The sequence below is a fragment of the Phyllostomus hastatus genome, unplaced genomic scaffold (assembly GCF_019186645.2).
Source record: "Phyllostomus hastatus isolate PE091 unplaced genomic scaffold, TTU_PhHast_1.1 phas_scaffold_1066, whole genome shotgun sequence".
Lineage (NCBI taxonomy): Eukaryota > Metazoa > Chordata > Mammalia > Chiroptera > Phyllostomidae > Phyllostomus > Phyllostomus hastatus.
The window spans coordinates 2918914-2936336 of record NW_025334004.1 but is presented as its reverse complement, the minus strand read 5'-3'; the positions used below and the strand labels follow the sequence as shown (position 1 = coordinate 2936336).

The 17423-nt window shown below is 34.4% G+C and overlaps 1 protein-coding gene across 2 annotated transcripts in view; it reads left to right on the top strand.

Annotated features, from left to right (window-relative positions):
• The window catches only part of ATAD1 (ATPase family AAA domain containing 1), a 40001-nt gene that overhangs the window by 1953 nt on the left and 20625 nt on the right, over positions 1–17423 (top strand). For both annotated transcript variants that reach the window (XM_045853835.1, XM_045853836.1), the window contains exons 2-5: positions 1846–2018; positions 6656–6754; positions 8715–8835; positions 12326–12526. In XM_045853835.1, coding sequence (XP_045709791.1) covers positions 1857–2018; positions 6656–6754; positions 8715–8835; positions 12326–12526 — 583 coding nt within the window. In that variant the 5' untranslated portion in view covers positions 1846–1856. The remainder of the gene's footprint in view (positions 1–1845; positions 2019–6655; positions 6755–8714; positions 8836–12325; positions 12527–17423) is intronic.

Genomic DNA, 17423 nt, shown 5'->3' with positions numbered 1-17423 from the left:
CTTTCAATTATTTAGTTAAGTTTAAATTAGTCAACTCTAGTTGAAAAATAAATGATTTAAAAAATTTAAAAAACTAAAATGGTATATCTTTCCATTTAAAAATTAAATAATGTCCTGTTGTAAAGTGAATGGTTTCTAGTAATGGAGACATAAAGTCAATGGAACCCTTGACTTTTTTTTGGAAATTGTTCAAAAGTCTGGCAGTAGTTGTTTTCGAATGATTGAATGTGAGGTTTTTCTGTAGTTGCAGTTTATCTGTTGAACAGATAATTATTAAAGAGTCTCTTTTTTTATATGTGACAATTATAAAAATGGGTAAGATACAATTCCTGTTTATAAGGATTTAAACTCTAGTTGAGTAGAATCAGTATTGCATAAGTTCAATAGTAAGACCAAATGAATAATATAGAAGATTAATGTGATTTGAAAGCCTTGATAGAGCATGTTAAGTTTCGAAGTTTGGGTAGAATTTGACTGATCCCTAGATAAATGGGGAAAAATGGCCCGTCCAGAGTATCAGGCAAATAGGCTAGAGGGAAAATACAGGTGGCATTTTCAGGTCCTAGTGACATCATCTATTGAGAATTCCTATTGAAAAGTGATGAGAACTAAAATGCTTAAGTTACTCTTTCAGGCTGGACTAGAATAGGCTTGAATGGTTGGGGTTCCTGTAAATAAAAGGAAAGATTTGGGGTCTTTTTGGGGGGAGGGGAAGGAGTTTGTATTCTTGAATGGAGAGGAGGTGTCCAAAAGGAATTTCAAACTTGTTAGCACTATTTTAGAGGGAAGCACATGAAAAGGATTTTTAATTGGATAGTGGTAGTGAGAAGGGAAATAAATTCAGAGCTAGAAAAACCATAGTTATTACTCTGTGCAGTACCTAGTTTTTACCTGTTGTTGAGCCATTTGTATAAATTCTGATTTATTCCCTTTCACATGGGTGCAAAATACATACTCTTTGGGTTTTTTCCTTGTCACGTAACACTGAGCACTTGCCTGTGCTAGGAGAGTACAAAACATTATTTGAAGCTGAGATCTCATTTCCCAAAATATGATAGTTACATTGTCCCCAACAAGCTTATTCTTCTGGGTAGTCATTGCTTTTGATAGGGTTATGCATGCCTCCTGTAAGCCTAGCTGTGACTGATGTAGCTGCTCAGAGATAAATGTAAAAAGTAGGCACATTGCCTTCTTTGTCCTTTCTATGTTGGGTGTGTGCCATATTTTTGTAGTTCAAAAATGTGTGAAGATCCTGTACAGATGTAGCTGGGTTTTTGGAAACAAGTATGGCTCAAACAAATTGATGTCACTTATTAAGGAAATCAATGTTTAAATTTAAGCAGGCTTTGAACACCTTTAAAAGTAAGTATGAGGAAATACTTCACAATTTGAATTTCACTTAAAAATTATCTGGTTTACATTACATTTAATAAAAGAAATTTTTACCTTCACATTAGTAAAGTATTTCATTGTTGGGCTACTTTTCTTCAGTTAGGTTAGTGTTATAGTCAGTATATTTCTAGACTTTAAAATAGTTAATTACAGCTGTTTGAAGACCTTTTTCAAATAGAATTATTTTCTACTTAAATTATATGAGCTTTTAGGAAAGTTCATTAAAATCTCTAATAAATTCAGTTTCTAATCTGTCCCTTCAGTTTCTAAGGGGAGCTTAAAATGTGCCTGTTTACCTAAATTTGAAAATCCATTTCTCCTAAAAATACTTTTTTAAGGTAGGTGATAATGACTTTGAATAGTAGTTTTTGTTGCTTAATGTAAGGTACTTATCAGCCTCCCAATTTTAATGACGAAATATTACCTAGTGACATCTCTGTTTGTTTTTTAAAGGTACTGTCAAGATGGTACATGCTGAAGCCTTTTCTCGTCCATTGAGTCGGAATGAAGTTGTTGGGTTAATTTTCCGTTTGACAATATTTGGTGCTGTAACATACTTTACAATCAAATGGATGGTAGATGCAATTGATCCAACCAGAAAGCAAAAGGTAGAAGCTCAGAAACAGGTATGATTAAAGTATTTGAGGATCATTTTTCCTTGTAACTAGCAAATATTTTTCCATAAAACTAAGGATATAGTAGGATTATAAGTTAATGAGAAGTTCTGTAAGATTCACATTAAAATGTTATGTCATATTTAATTTCTCAAGTCCTTTTTGATATATCAGCAACTTGGAAGAGAAAATTATGAAGAATGAAAATATTAGAGTATTTGGTTGTGAACACTTTCATTAGATTATTTTTGTCAGCTATTTGTTACCTGAAGGAATCTAGGTAAAATTTTTGAACAACTTAAAATTTGTCTTTAGTAAGTATACATTTTGCTTTGTATGACATATAAAATGTGCATAATACAGGCTGTCAGTCTTAGACTTAGAAATTATACTAATATCCAACTAAGGAATTTATAAAAAATTATTGTTAATATAAGTTGTAATTTTATTTTGCAGATACTGCCTGTTGTGATGTTTTCCTCATTAGGATGATCCATTTGTTTTGGTTTCTATTTCTCTTTTAAAAACGAAAGCCTTCAAGGAGTCGTTCAAATTTCTCTTGCTGTTTGAAGGCAAGATGTTTTATTCATGGATTTTTAGATTTCTTCTGTGACTTCTGACTGATGTATTCAAAAAACCTTTATTAAGCTCCTACAAATACTTGGTGCCAGAATAAAAGATGAATAGATCTTGTTCTTTCAAAAGCTGTAGGCTGTCCTGGCTGGTGTGGCTCAGTGGATTGAGTGCCAGACTGCGAACCAAAGGGTTGCCAGTTGGATTCCCAGTTGGGGCACATGCTTGGGTGGCAGACCAGGTTCCCAGTAGGAGCTGTGGGAGAAGCACCACACATTGATGTTTCTCTCCCTCCCTTTCTCCCCCCCTTCCCCTCTCTCTAAAAATAAATAAATAAAATCTTTAAAAAAAAACCCTGTAGGCTGGTGTGAGAAACTGGGATGTAAAGAAATGAGTGCTTTACCGTGCTATGCTTAGCTCTTAACTCAGTGAAAACGGTAGTTTCATAAATACTGTTTACTGTATGTATGTCTGAAAACCAATTTGGACAGTAGTCAGTTTATTCCCTGAATTCGATTATAAAATAATAAACTCGGGGTCTAGGTTATATCATCCTATCAGTCAATTCATACTTCTCTAGGAGTCTGACCAGTGTAGATTTTTTAAAAAATGATTTTGAGTATATCCACATGTCAGCATAAGTGCAGCTTCCCCCCTACCCCAACCTGAATCGTGAAGGTCAATTTAAGTCTGAGTTCACATTATTGATAAGATGTTTATATATTGATTGCTTGATTTTAGAGAGATTGGAAGGAAGAGAGAGAAACATCAGTTTGTTGTTGCATTTATTTATTTATTGGTTGATTCTTATATGTGCATTTTTAAAAGCTTTGTATCAGTGATTTCCTTTGTCTATACTTACATTGGGAGTACTGTAGCTGTGACCTCAGTAAAAAGGTTTTTAACCTACATTTAACTAGTTCATCTCTCTCCCTTTATTCTTCATTCATTAATGCCATCTCTAACTTTCTAAAATTATTCTTCAAAAAGAACAACTAATTTTAGTAATCTTTTAGAACCTGAATGAAATGTTTGTTTTATTTTGTGCCTTTTCTCCACTTCCTCTTTCCCTAGCTTAGGCAAAAATATTAGTTTACTATTTCCTCCCACTTCTTGATTTGTTAAATCATACTTCCTGTGGAGAAAAAAAGAAATAGCATGGAAGGATAAAATATACTATGAAACAGTTAAAAGATGTGTATATAGTAAAAAGTAAGCTTCACTCCTACCTCTGACTTCCTTCACAAGCTAGTTTATTTTCCCTCTGTAAGACAACTACTTGGAGAGACCTACTTAAAAACTAAGCAAATGTCGCCCTGGCTGGTGTAGCTCGGTGGATTGAGCGCAGGCTGCGAACCAAAGCATCGCAGGTTTGATTCGCAGTCAGGGCACATGCCTGGGTTGCAGGCCACAGCCCCCAGCAACCGCACATTGATGTTTCCCTCTTTCTCTCTTTCTCCCTCCCTTAAAAAAATCTTAAAAAAAAAACTTGCTAATGAAACATTAGAAAAAAACTAAGCAAATGTTAGTGATTAGAAAATGTAATTGTCATTAAGCTGTAGGTGATAAACCAGCGTATGGACATGAGCCATTTTTAGAATAATCCAATCATAATTTTGTTTTTCTAGTTAAAACATTTTAGAAATAGGGGCTCCATCAAATGTGTTGAAGCTAGACAATTGGATAACTCATTCTTGGAAAACAGTTTGGTAATGGTATGGTGTTTTGGGGTGCTTTTCACTTATTTTTTAAACCATGTTCTGCTCTCCCAAATGAGGAATATTAGTGTCTCAGCTGAATGTCAGCTTTGAATTTAGACAAATTAGGGTTCGAGTTCCGGTAATGCCAGTTTCTAGCTGTGGAGTCTTGGAGTTTTAATTTCTTTGGCCCTTGAGCTCCTCATCTGAGAAATGAGAATAATAATAGCTATTCTCAGGATGGTTTAACGGGTCAATTATAAAATACCCAGCCCAGTACCAGGCATGTGGTGAATGCTCAATAAACGTTAATTTCTTTTCTCAATGTTACTAATGCAACCGAAGACATTGTTAAATGGGATGGCTATTGTGGGAGAAAGGTACTGAGTAAACATACTTGACTAGGACAATTTCTATTTCTGTAGGGTAAAAACATAATTGATTTTTTTTTAAAGATTTTATTTATTTATTTATTTATTTTCAGAGAGGGAAAGGAGGGAGAGAGGGAGAGGGAGAGAGAGGGAGAGAGAGAGAGAGAGAAACATCACTGTGCGGTTGCTGGGGGCTGTGGCCTGCAACCCAGGCATGTGCCCTGACTGCGAATCGAACCTGTGACACTTTGGTCCGCAGCCTGAGCTCAATCCACTGAGCTACGCCAGCCAGGGCTGATTTTTAAGGAAACCCCAGATGAGGGCTGTTATTATTTAAAGCAAGAGGTAACTATGGCCTGGAGTAAACTTTTGAGGCCAACTACTTAATGGGGAAAGAGGCAAGTTTTCTCAACTTGGCAGTAATGTCATTTGGGGCCAGATAACTTCGTTGGGTAGGTTGGCGACAGGCTATCCTATGCCTTCTAGAATGTTTAGCAGCACCCCTGTCTCTGCTGACTAGATACCAGTAGCATTCCTCCCCTCATCCAAGTTGTCACAACCAAAAGTGTTTCCAGACTTTGCCAAATGTCTCCTTGGGTGCAAAAATCACACCCATTTGATTGCCTAAAAAGGAACACATGTGGGATGGCTTCACATTTATAGAATCATAATGAAAAAGAAGAGTTAATGTTATTACAGATACTAAAATAGGACACCTTTCATAGCTGACACATAAAAGATTTAAAGGCAGTGAAAGAGAAGATATTTACAAGAAAGAGATAAAAGGACCTGGGTGAGGCAACTTTATCCATTGAGTAATTTTATAGGGGCATGGCTGAATAGGAATAATCATGTGGGTCATAGCAGTTTTAAAAATGTTATTAGTACTAGGATATGGTCCACACATTTATTAAGACTAGGATCTTCTAATTAGTCTGTTACTATAATGCTGTGTGATTTGAAATTTCCCTTTGGAACAATACATTCCTCTGACAAACAGCAAGATCTTACATAATCGCAAGTATTTTAGGAAAAGGTAACAAAAATTTAGGTAAATACATGATTTAGCAGAGCACTTTCATTTCTCAAAATATTCTCTTATTTGAAATTTGAATGTTATTTATAGATCATTAAAGACTCTCTTGTGGTCACAAACTTCCTTCATATAGCTGGGGAAACCAGGGTAACTCGTGCAGTGGTTAGAGTATGGGCTTGAGTATTGGATTGACTGGGTTCACCTATTGCCTGTTTCATTGGCTCACTTTTAAACTAATGCATTATTTAATCTGAGCTAAACTTCTGTTTCTTTTTCCATGGTGGGGAAATATGTGCCTCTCTCATAGGCTCATTCTGGGAATTCAATGAGTTAATCTGTTTTTAGTATTTTGACATATTTGGCACACCCAGTAAATATTTATCATTATTATCATGATTCTTATTTTAATTGAAAGCTTTGTTGCATTGATAGAACTCATAGGTTTCAGATTAGTTTTTCCCAGCTCTAAAAATATATGTAAGTATACTTCTAATTCAGAATCGTTTTTATTATATCTGAAGGAATTTAACTGAAAGTGACAGCATCTCAGAACAACTTGAGAGTAGGTAGGTAAGAACACCTGTCCATTTCTCAGTATCTTTAATCCGTCAGTCTTAACATCTTGAGATTTAATCTATACCTGTATGATCCTTCTACTGGGAAAGAGAAATCAGTTTGGATCTTAGAATCTCTTTGGAGCAATGGGAGGCCCTTTATAATATCTCCAGTCATGTTCCTATTTTCTCATTTCCCAGGAGCTGGTTTAAATTTCCCTCGTTCTGTGGAGTTGACCCTCAAATTTTTCTTTATCTAAGGATTTAGAATGGGAAAGGAGGAGATCAAAAGGACTAGGATATTCTTGAAAAATTCTTGTATGTTTGTTCATTGCTTTTTAGGTTTCACAGATGCCTGTTTTGAAATGCCAGTATATAAATATCAAACTAAAGAAGGTTGTTTGTTTTTTCTTTCTAGGCGGAGAAATTAATGAAGCAAATTGGTGTGAAAAATGTGAAGCTTTCAGAATATGAAATGAGTATTGCTGCTCATCTTGTAGACCCTCTTAATATGCATGTATGTATCTTTAATCTTATTTAAGATTTTTTTTCTAGAATTTTGTATCAGTGGTCTCACAGGCTACAACCAGGTTTGATTATTCTCTAGGAATCACATGACTCAGCATAGTGGTACTCGTGGATATGATTGATTGATTTTTCATAGTTTATTTTTTATTGTGTATTCTCCCATTGCCATTTAATCCCTGTATACCCTCTTCCACCTTCACTTCCCTCACACTACATACGATTCATTACAGCAAAAGGATACCAGGCAAAATCAGCAAGGAAAGGGGGTCATGGGATAAAGTGATAAAGTCTGAAGGAAATCAGGCACAAGCTTCCAAGAATCTTTTTCCAGTGAAGTCACACAGGATGCACTTGATTCCTCCAGCAACAAGTTTTAAGAATACATGTAAAATGTTCTCCATCAGAGAAGCTCACTAGAGACTTCATGCCCAGGGTTTTCGTAGGCGTTGGTCATGTAGACTTTGTTTATCTAACATCTACCAAAATTCTGATAGAAAACAAGTATTCACCACAAACCATGTAGTTTGCACAGTTGAGGCACACACAGTGAGCTCTTTTTATCAGGGAAGATGGGAGCCCTTCTAACACCTAAGTTCCCACACTCCAGCCAAGGGCCTGCCTTGTAAGCAGGGCTTTCTGAGGATGATAATCTCAGTCCTGCTATGTTAACTTAATTCTGTGCACATTTGTTTAGTTAAACTTGTGCTTTTTTATATTTACCTTTTTGACATATAAAATGTAGTGCTTGAAGTCATGGATATTTGATTTGGAGTTTAATTCTAGGTTTTCATAAGGAGTTATGGTAGGCAACACAAACTTCTGAATCCTGGTTTTCCATTCATGGCCTTGGCAAATTATTTCCTCTTTGAGTGTCAGTTCCCTCATGTATAATCCAGTAGAATATCTGCTGTGTCTGCTTAAGAAGGGTTATTCTGAGGATCAGACTAGTGTAATTTCTAAACTCTAAAATCCTATTAGAATATTTTGTGAGAAGAAGTATAAATGAAATACAATAATACCCTTTTCCAAAAACTAGAAAATAAAAATCTACAATGTCTGTTATCTGTATGCACAAAGATAAATACCCCCAGAATTAATCCTCCATTTTAATTTGATTTATAAATTTACAGGGGTACCTTTTTGAGGTCTTACTTCTGTTCACTTTTGAGTAAAGTGTACTGACAGATCAGTTTTTTGTAAGAGCTACAGTGAAAATAGGTGATGACTTTTTTGGATTTGGCTGCAGTTTTTCACTCTTTTTTTAAGTTGTGAAGAAAGTAAATCTGCTGTAAATTGTGCTTCTGCCTGGCTCTACATTCAGCCCATTGCTTAGCCATATTAGAGTTATGTCGATTTTCTTTTAAGGTCTTTTCAGTTATTTTTCCAAAAAAGTTTTTTTAAGGTTGAATAAGAAGGCTTTAAAATACACAGGCTGGGTCTATTTTGAAAGTACTCATCCCGTACTTATTATTTATATAGACAAGTTTATTTTTAATTCAGAAATCCAGTTTGGTAGGTATAGACTTTTTTCCTAAAGTCCATTCCTGTTATGTTTGGCGGCCTCATTTAGGAATTAGGTACACTTCTGGTGATCTCTTCCCGATCACCAGTGCTGAATTAACTGAGCCGGTTCTCTATCTTCTTGGCAGGGTACTATACTTCCTCCTTTTAGATGAATGAATTTAGCTTATTAAGTCCCCGCAGAGCTTTAAATGTCAGACCTAGTACTTTTTTTAAATAAATACTAGATAGTTGACTATTAAATTTGTGTGTGTGTGTTATGGTAGTTTAATTTTGTTATTACTATTAAAAGTCTTTACTCACATTAATATACCTTTAATCTTTTATTATTAATATCTAATTAGATTAAATGTTGCCATTTTAGGGGGATTTTTTAAAATTTTAGTGAGTGTACATCACCTGTAAAATTCATGTTGACCTTTTACCAGGTTACTTGGAGTGATATAGCAGGCTTAGATGATGTCATTACGGATCTGAAGGACACAGTCATCTTACCTATCAAAAAGAAGCATTTATTTGAAAATTCCAGGCTTTTGCAGCCTCCAAAAGGTAACGTGAAAGTTTATATTTACCACAGCATTAAAAATTTTGGGAACATTGAAACTTCCTGTTATTATCCAACGGGTGGTTTTGAAGTTAGATTTTCAAGAGAATGCCAAGATCCAGTAAACTTTTTAAAATAATAGTTTTGATATAATTGTTCATGCTTCAGCTTCCCAAGTTTAGATTTTTACTCCAACAGTTACATTGCAAAATAATCCCATTCTTTTAAACTCTTTTATTACTTCCAAGTAAATGCAAATTGGGGAAGTCAAGGTTAAAAAAGAATTCAGAGTCACAATATTGGGATTTTTCTGGTTTTGTTTTCAAGATAAGACTTTTTTTAAATTTAAATTTATAGCCCTGGCTGTCGTAGCTCAGTGGATTGAGCGCGGGCTGTGAATCAAAGTGTCACAGGTTCGATTCCCAATCAGGGCACATGCTTGGGTTGCAGGCCACGGCCCCCAGCAACCACACATTGATGTTTCTCTGTCTCTCTCTTTCTCCCTCCCTTCCCTCTCTGAAAATAAATAAATAAAATCTTTTTAAAAAATTAAATTTATTGGCATGACATTGGTTGGTAAGATTATATAGGTTTCAGGTACACCATAAGACTTTTTGTTGTTTCACGATTTTAGTGAGTTTTCCCCCTCTTAATGATTCCACTTAATTATTTTTAGTGCAGTGATTTTTTTAAACAAAATATTGAACTACAAATGAATTAGAAATTAAATACACCTTATTTGTAAAGGAAATTTTTTCTTGTTCCTAGTTAGTAATCACTTTAAAACCTTGGAACTCAAAAATTGAGTTTATAACTGCACTCTTAAATGTAATATTTTGATTCTTGTTCACTCAAATAGTAATCATGTTTAAACCTTGTTAAAGGTGTCTTAAATGAAGCTTAAATAATACTTGACAGTGAGATGGAGGTGTGTAACCATGGCTTTCAGATACCAATGCTATTGTGTAGCTTATTTAGTTTCACCTAGTTGAACCTTCTCTTTTTTGGGTGCCAAAACTATACAAGTTTGATTTATGTTGATAATCAAGACTGAACTCAAATTATTAGGCAAGTGCATTTTTCAAAAAAACAGAATCTTTAGAAGTATCACAATAGCACTTTGTGTAAGTATCACAACTACAACTTTGTGTAAGTTGTAGTTGCTTATAATCTTATTTTGCAGCTATATCAAAAAGTGTGTTAATTCATATTTCAAAGGTAATTAAAGCTGATACCTATACATTTTAATGAAGTAGATAATTTTTGTTTCCAGTAAATAGAGGATGACAAATTATCACCAAAAATGTCATGTTCTTTTCATTAACTAAAACAACAAAGTTGTTTATTAGGTATTTTTATTTTCTGAAACGACAAAGCTACTTTTATTCCCTTAACAAAAAGCATTTAGTTTATGTGATCACCCCCCTGCCAAAAAAAATGTCTAATGCTTTGAGCCCAGATTAAAAGGCTAAGGTAATTACTTACTCAGTTTCACAATATTAGCAAATTTAGGACAGACAAGTGCTTTTTATATGTTGTTAGAGAAAGCTCCTTTTCTCATGAGCAATGTTTTAATCTAGGTAATTGGGTGATTTCACCAGTTGAACTTCGTTTAGAGCCCCAAGCACAGCAAAATTTCAAAATTATGAAAAAGATACTTTAACAGTTTTGTGTAAATCTGCTGCTTATTTGAAAGCATTATCCAAAATTAGAGGTGGTTCCTATGTGTATTTTAAATTTTTTTAAAGTTTACACGAGTATCTCCGGATTATATAATCTAAAGTTTTACTATTTGAGCTTTTTCAGCTTTGCATTTTTGGAAAATAAATTTTTTTTTATCACAAACAAAAGTTTGAAAAATCATTGATTGTTTTGACTCACAATATAAATAGAATATTTAGTATACAGAAGCAGAGTATAAAATTAGTTCTGTTCTACACTTGTACCACACCTATTTCTGAATTAGATAAATTTATGAAGTGATGTGTAGCTGTACAATCAAAATATGAGGATTGTTGCATCGATAGTTAGTTCTAAAAACCCTGAGATTCAAGTAATATGTAACTAAAAGTTTGCTAGTAGGTCTTCATTCAGTATTAAATTGTTGTGATCAAAATGGTAAATGTGATAATAATTTCAAGCTTCTGCAGTCATTCTGTTTCCAGCTTTGAATTAAATGGCATTAGACTGCTAATCTGTATTGTTCGAATGAGACATCCAAAAGAAGAGTATTAGTAGATGCTTCAAATTATAACTGACTTAATAAATGAAATTTTTAGCACTTAGCTCAATGAATTTAATTAAAAATTGCAAAGACTGCTTGAAAACATTAACATGTATTGGTAAAGGTTATGGATTTAAATTTTAAAATAAGCTTTTAAAAGTTTGGTTTAAAATATTAAAACTTGTGTTAGTTGAAACTTAAAGAATTCTTATGAAGAGCACTAGAAAATTCTGTGTGTTTGAGGAAAAATTTGAACATTTGAAGTGCTTAATGTGAAAAAAAATTGTTAGCTACATGGAAACAAGCTCAAGTTTATTATTTAAAAAATGAAAACTTAAGGGGGGATTTTATGCAATATTTATTTTCCTTCTGTCATATTTTGTATGTATTTATATTACATAGGAATATTTGGACATCTTCAAATCCTCTTCATCTTACCCTAGCATGCTACCTATAAATATATTATCATTCTTTAAGTGCTATTAGATGCTGAAAGTTGAGAAGCTGAATTAAGCAAATATTTAAAGAAGCCTGCAGTTTACAATTTGTGTCAGGCCTGTCAATAGCTGATCTGTAGACAAGGCCATAATTTTATTATTTTATTAGCTTAGAAAATGCTACCTTATTTTATTTGAAAAACAGTTGTTGATGATGCCCAAAATGCTCAAGACACCGACCTGTTTATAAGTATCCTAAATTGTACTTAGAGCAAACTGATGTCAATGGAGACTGTAGATTAATAATACAGTTTTATTCCTTGGGAATTAAAATAGGAGTGACTGGTCATTTCTATTTCTTTAGGAAGAGGTCATTATCTGTTTGGAAAAAGGCACATGGCCTTTTGGGTAAAACTTGTCTCTGAGCAATAGCAAAACAGTGTTTGCTACAATGTGTTTTGAAGAAGATTTTCTCTGGGCTGTTGTTAGCGTGCAAGAGTGCTCTATTAGCTCTGTTATCTTTATAGAGGGTGTTAGATGATTTTATTTGTCAACCGTTGATTGAGTGTTGTGAGTTTAGATGTCAAGATGATTGCCTTTAACATCCTGAACCAGACCTTTTCATGAAGGCAGGAGGCATAAGGTGCTGTAATCCCAAATATTTGTCATCACGGACACTGAATGTAGAATATGGGTCATTCTTTTTTTACTATTAAAAAAGATTTAATGAAAACAAGTGAATATTGGGAAAAAGTTTAATGTGGACAGACTAATGTTATGTTGATTATGTGATAATCAACATAGGAAATAATAAAATAACATGTTGATTTCCAGGTGTTCTTCTCTATGGGCCTCCAGGCTGTGGTAAAACGTTGATTGCCAAGGCTACAGCCAAAGAAGCAGGCTGTCGATTTATTAACCTTCAGCCTTCAACACTGACAGATAAGTGGTATGGAGAATCCCAGAAATTAGCTGCTGCGGTTTTTTCCCTTGCCATCAAGCTACAGCCTTCCATCATCTTTATAGATGAAATAGGTATGCTGTGTTTTCTATGAGAATATTTTAAAACACCATTTTTAAGGGTGACATTTAGATGACCAGGTGGAGTTTTAAAAAATTTTTTAGACCAAATTACTAAAACAAAAGAGATAGCCAGCATCCTGATATGCTATGTGTAATTTCTGTGTTGCAGAATGAGTCTGTTCACTATCCTGCTTGATATAGTTTGTTCTGTTTTCCATCTTTCAAACGGAAAGCACAAGACATCCATGCACACATTTCCTCATGCGCATGTGTGTCCAGGGTAGACACCTGGGAGTTGAACCATTAGCCTGTGTGTTGTGTTCATCTTCAACCTCACTAGGACTACCAGTTCTTCATATGGTTATACATGTTTTCACTTTGATTACTGTGTAGTTTGTATGCCCAGATATTTGCTAAAATTTGTTTTTTCAGATGTTATTATTTGCCAATTTAAATAGCATGAATTATCTCATTGTTTTAATTTGGATTTTACTGCTTACTATTAAATTTGGGTGTCTTTTAACATGTTGATTAGTCATTTGTGATCCTTGCATGTAAATTGTTATTTTTTGGGGGGCGATTTTTCTTGGAAGTTCTTTGTTGATGTTCATTATGATTGCCAATATTTTCTAGACTGCCTTGTTTTTTCACTTTTATGATAACTTCTTTTACAGAGATTTCAATTTTAATGTAGGCCTTGGCTGGTGTGGCTCAGTTGGTTGGATCGTCATCCAATGGACCAAAAGGTTACACAGGTTTGATTCCCAGTCAGGGCACATAACCAGGTTGTGGATTGGGTTCCTGGATCAGGTCACTGTATGAGAAGGCAACCAGTCGATATTTCTCTCTCTCTCTCTCTCTCTCTCTCTCTCTCTCTCTCTCTCTCTCTCTCCCCCCCTCTCAAAGCAGTGAGAAGCCCTGACTTATGTGAGATCCCCCCACACAACCAAAAGGTAACCAGCTTGCTTCACTTCCTGGCTTACAGGCCAGGTCCCCATTGGGGCACCTGCAAGACACAGCCAATCCATTTTTATCTCCTTCTCTTTCTCTCTCCTTTCCACTCTCTCTAAAAATAAATAAAAATGAAATCTTTAAAAAAATAAATAAAGGAATGAAAAAATGTGCTCAGGTGAGGATTTTAAAAAATGAATGTTATATTTGTAAGTCTTTTTTCTTTATGATTTATGCTTGTTGTGTCTGGGATTCTTCAAATCCCTCCACTATCCCCTTAAATGTTCTCCTTTAAAAAATACATAGCCTGAAGTAGGAATCTAATTTCATTCTTTTCCGTATGAACTTACAATATAGATCATCTTTTCATGTATTTCATGACTTTATTATTATTGGACTTTTTCTGTATTTTATAGATCATCAATATTTTGTTCTGTTCCTGGCATAAGTTATATATAATAAAAATATAATATATAATAAGTTACATATATGATATATAAAATTATTGCATATGTAATAAAACTATAGCTTTGTGTTTAATTATACTATTAAAACTTTGTGTTTACTTACTTTGTGTTTAATTATACTATTAAAATACAATATGCTGTATAGAAATCACAGAAAGATCTAGATAATATAGTACTTTGATTACTTGTTTGTGTTTTGTATCTTTCTCATCAGTCTAACTCCAACTATTTTGGGTTTTTGGTATACATTTTGCACAAAAGAGCATATAGCTGGGTTTTTTGAAATTTTAATCTAAGACTCTTGAACCGGGAGGTATGATTAGTTTGCCTTCATTTTGATAGCTGACATATTTAGATTTATTTCTACCACATTACTATGTGCTCTTTATTTACCAATCTAGTGGACTGGTTTGCTTTCTTTATTTCCCCTTTCCCTGCTGCAGGTTTAAAAGTTATATATTCATTTTCTTTTAGTGAAGTATTTAGCATACCTACTTGTCTTCAAAGTCTAGGCTAGTCACTTTTGTCTTCTTCCCAAATAACACAGGGACCTTAGAACTCTTGAATACTAATCAGTCTTCTCATCTCTAACATGTTGTTGTTAACTAACATTTTGTCTTATACTCTCCATATTTGTTATTATTTTTATATTGGCATTGCTTATTTAGAGACCCATCTTGGCCAGGTTTTTTGCTCACTATTGCTTCTTGGCACCTGCCTTTTCTGTGGATTTATTTTTCTTCTTACAGAAGTCTGTTGAAGTTCTTCAGCAAAGATTGTGAATCCTGTCTTTCTGTAAACAGTCTGTCAATTCTGCTCTCACTATTAAATGATAGAGAATTATTTTCCTTTAGCATTTTGCAGCTGTAAGTTCATTGTCTTCCAGTCTTTCTGGTTGCTTTTGAGAATTCTGTTTGTAGCTTAGTATTTCTTTGTAAGAAATCTGTCTTTTCTCTTCATTGCTATTAGGTTTTGCTCTTGTTCTGCTCTTTGTGATTTATGTAGGCCTATATTTATTGTTATTCTTTTAAGACTTATTGTGGTTTTTAATTTGAGAATGTGTGACTTTAATTAGTTCTGGAAAATTCTTAACCACTATCTGTGTATCTTTGTATATTGCAAGGCTTTTGTTTTATATAAAGTATATTCTTCAACGCTGCTTAATTTTGAGTCATTTTCACAGTTTTATCATCTAGTTCTCTACGTATTTCATCAATTCCAAAACATACTGTTTTCTACATTTAATATCCCTGAAATTCGGATATCATGTTAAAATTTAATAGGCAGAGTTTTTTCTTTTGCATCATAATTTAGTTGGCAGCATTTTAATTTTTATTGGTACATAAAATAACAGTGCAACTCAAAAATCAATTTTTGAGTGAGTTATAAAAAGCAGATCTTTGCTTGTTTGTGTTTAATATCACAACCATTAGGTTTGTATACTGTTGATTATATTTGAACTTCAGATACGGTTCTTTTTCAAATTTATCTTTTTGTACTATAGCTTGCTCTTTTGTTAGAATTTCATTCCCTTTTATGTCTTCAAAACTTCAAAGATTTTATTTATTTTTAGAGAGAGGAAAAGAGAGGGAGGAAGAGAGGGAGAGAAATCTCAACATGTGGTTGCCTCTCACACAGCCCCCCACCGGGGACCCAGCCCACAACCCAGGCATGTGCCCGACCAGGAATCAAACCTGCAACCCTTTGATTCACAGGCCGGCACCCAGTCCACTGAGCCACACCATCCAGGGCTGTCTTAACAATTTTAAGCATAATGTACTATTTTGTATAGTTTTTTGGATTGTTCTTTTGTCAAAAATTCTAATTCTCCTTTATATTATTAGCTATTTTTTATAGTAATTTGTTTCCTTGTGTCATTTCTAACATTAGATGGCTTATGGCTTGTTTTTATTTGAGAATTCTGTGTTGCCTAAGAAGACCCAGATGGTTTTTCTGTCATCCATATAGACTCTCTGGGGTCTGATTGCTCAGGACTAGTTTTTATGATAACTTCTGAATTTGGATATTCCTAGACTGAATGCCAGTACAGACTTAGATTTCAAGCTTGTTAGAGAACCCTACACCTCCCCAGGGCCCAGTCCAGGAAGAGAAGTGAAGTCTTTTTAACTCTCTGTAGTGGTGAGCAGAATTTTTTCTTTTTCTTTTTTTTTTCTTTTAAAAGAAGCACCAATTTTTAGAGAGAGAGATAGAGAGGGAAAGAGAAATTGAGAGAAGCATCAATGCAAGAGAGAAATATAGATCGGTTGCCTCTCATAAGTATCCTGGCAGAGGGGCGCTGAACCGCATGTGCCTTGACCAGGAGTCAAACCAGTGACCTTTTGCTTTATGGGACAACACCCAACCAACTGAGCCACACCAGTCAGGGTCAGAATTTTTTTTACTGTACTTCTTATGACTGTACATCTTGGCTTTAGCATGGATATTAACTACAAAGCAGAACCTTCTGGTGCTACATGTGCATATCTGTTGTGTACACACACACACAATGGCATAATTTTTTTGAGATCTTATGACTCTTATTTCACTTACCTTTTCCCCTGAGCTCTGAAGTTCTTCTTTGCTTTCTTGCAACATGACATTTTATAACATTTTGTAACTTGTTTCAATTATTAGATTTTATTTTTTTAGAACAGTTTTAAGTTTACAGAAGAATTGAGCAGAATGTCCAGAGAATTTCAATATACTGCCCCCACAGTTTTTGCCCTACTGTTAATACTCTGCATTGGTGTGAGATTTTTTTTGCCATTAATGAATCAGTAATTAATGACTAAAGTCTGTAGTTTACATTAAGTGTTATTATTTGTGTTGTACAGTTCTGTGGGCTTTGACAAATGCATTATGTTATGTGTCTACCAACATTGTATCATACAGAATAGTTTCACCATCTTAAAAATTCTGTGTTCCACCTATTCATTCCTCCTCCACTTCTTCCTAAACTCCTGGTAGCCACTGATTTTTTTTTTGTTTTAAGTTTTTTGTGGTTCTTTAAAATATTTTTATTTATTTATTTTTAGAGAGGGAAGGGAGGGAGAAAGAGAGAGAGAGAGAAACATCAATGTGCGGTTGCTGGGAGCTGTGGCCTGCAACCTAGGCATGTGCCCTGACTGGGAATCGAACCTGCGATACTTGGGTTCGCAGCCTGTGCTCAATCCACTGAGCTACGCCATCCAGGGCCGCCAGTGATCTTTTTATTGTCTATAGTTTTGCCTTTTACAGAATGTTATGTAGTTGAAATCATGGAGTCATTTCTGACTTACCTCTTTCACTCAGCAGTATGCACTTAAGGTTCCTCCATATGTTTTCATGGCTTGGTGGCTCATTTTATGGCTAAATAATGTTCCATTATATGATTGTACCACAATTTATCCATTCACCTGTTGAAGCACATCTTGGTTGCTTCCGTTTGGGGTGATTATGAATAAAACTAACAACAACATGCATGTTTTTGTGCGGACGTAAGTTTTGAACTC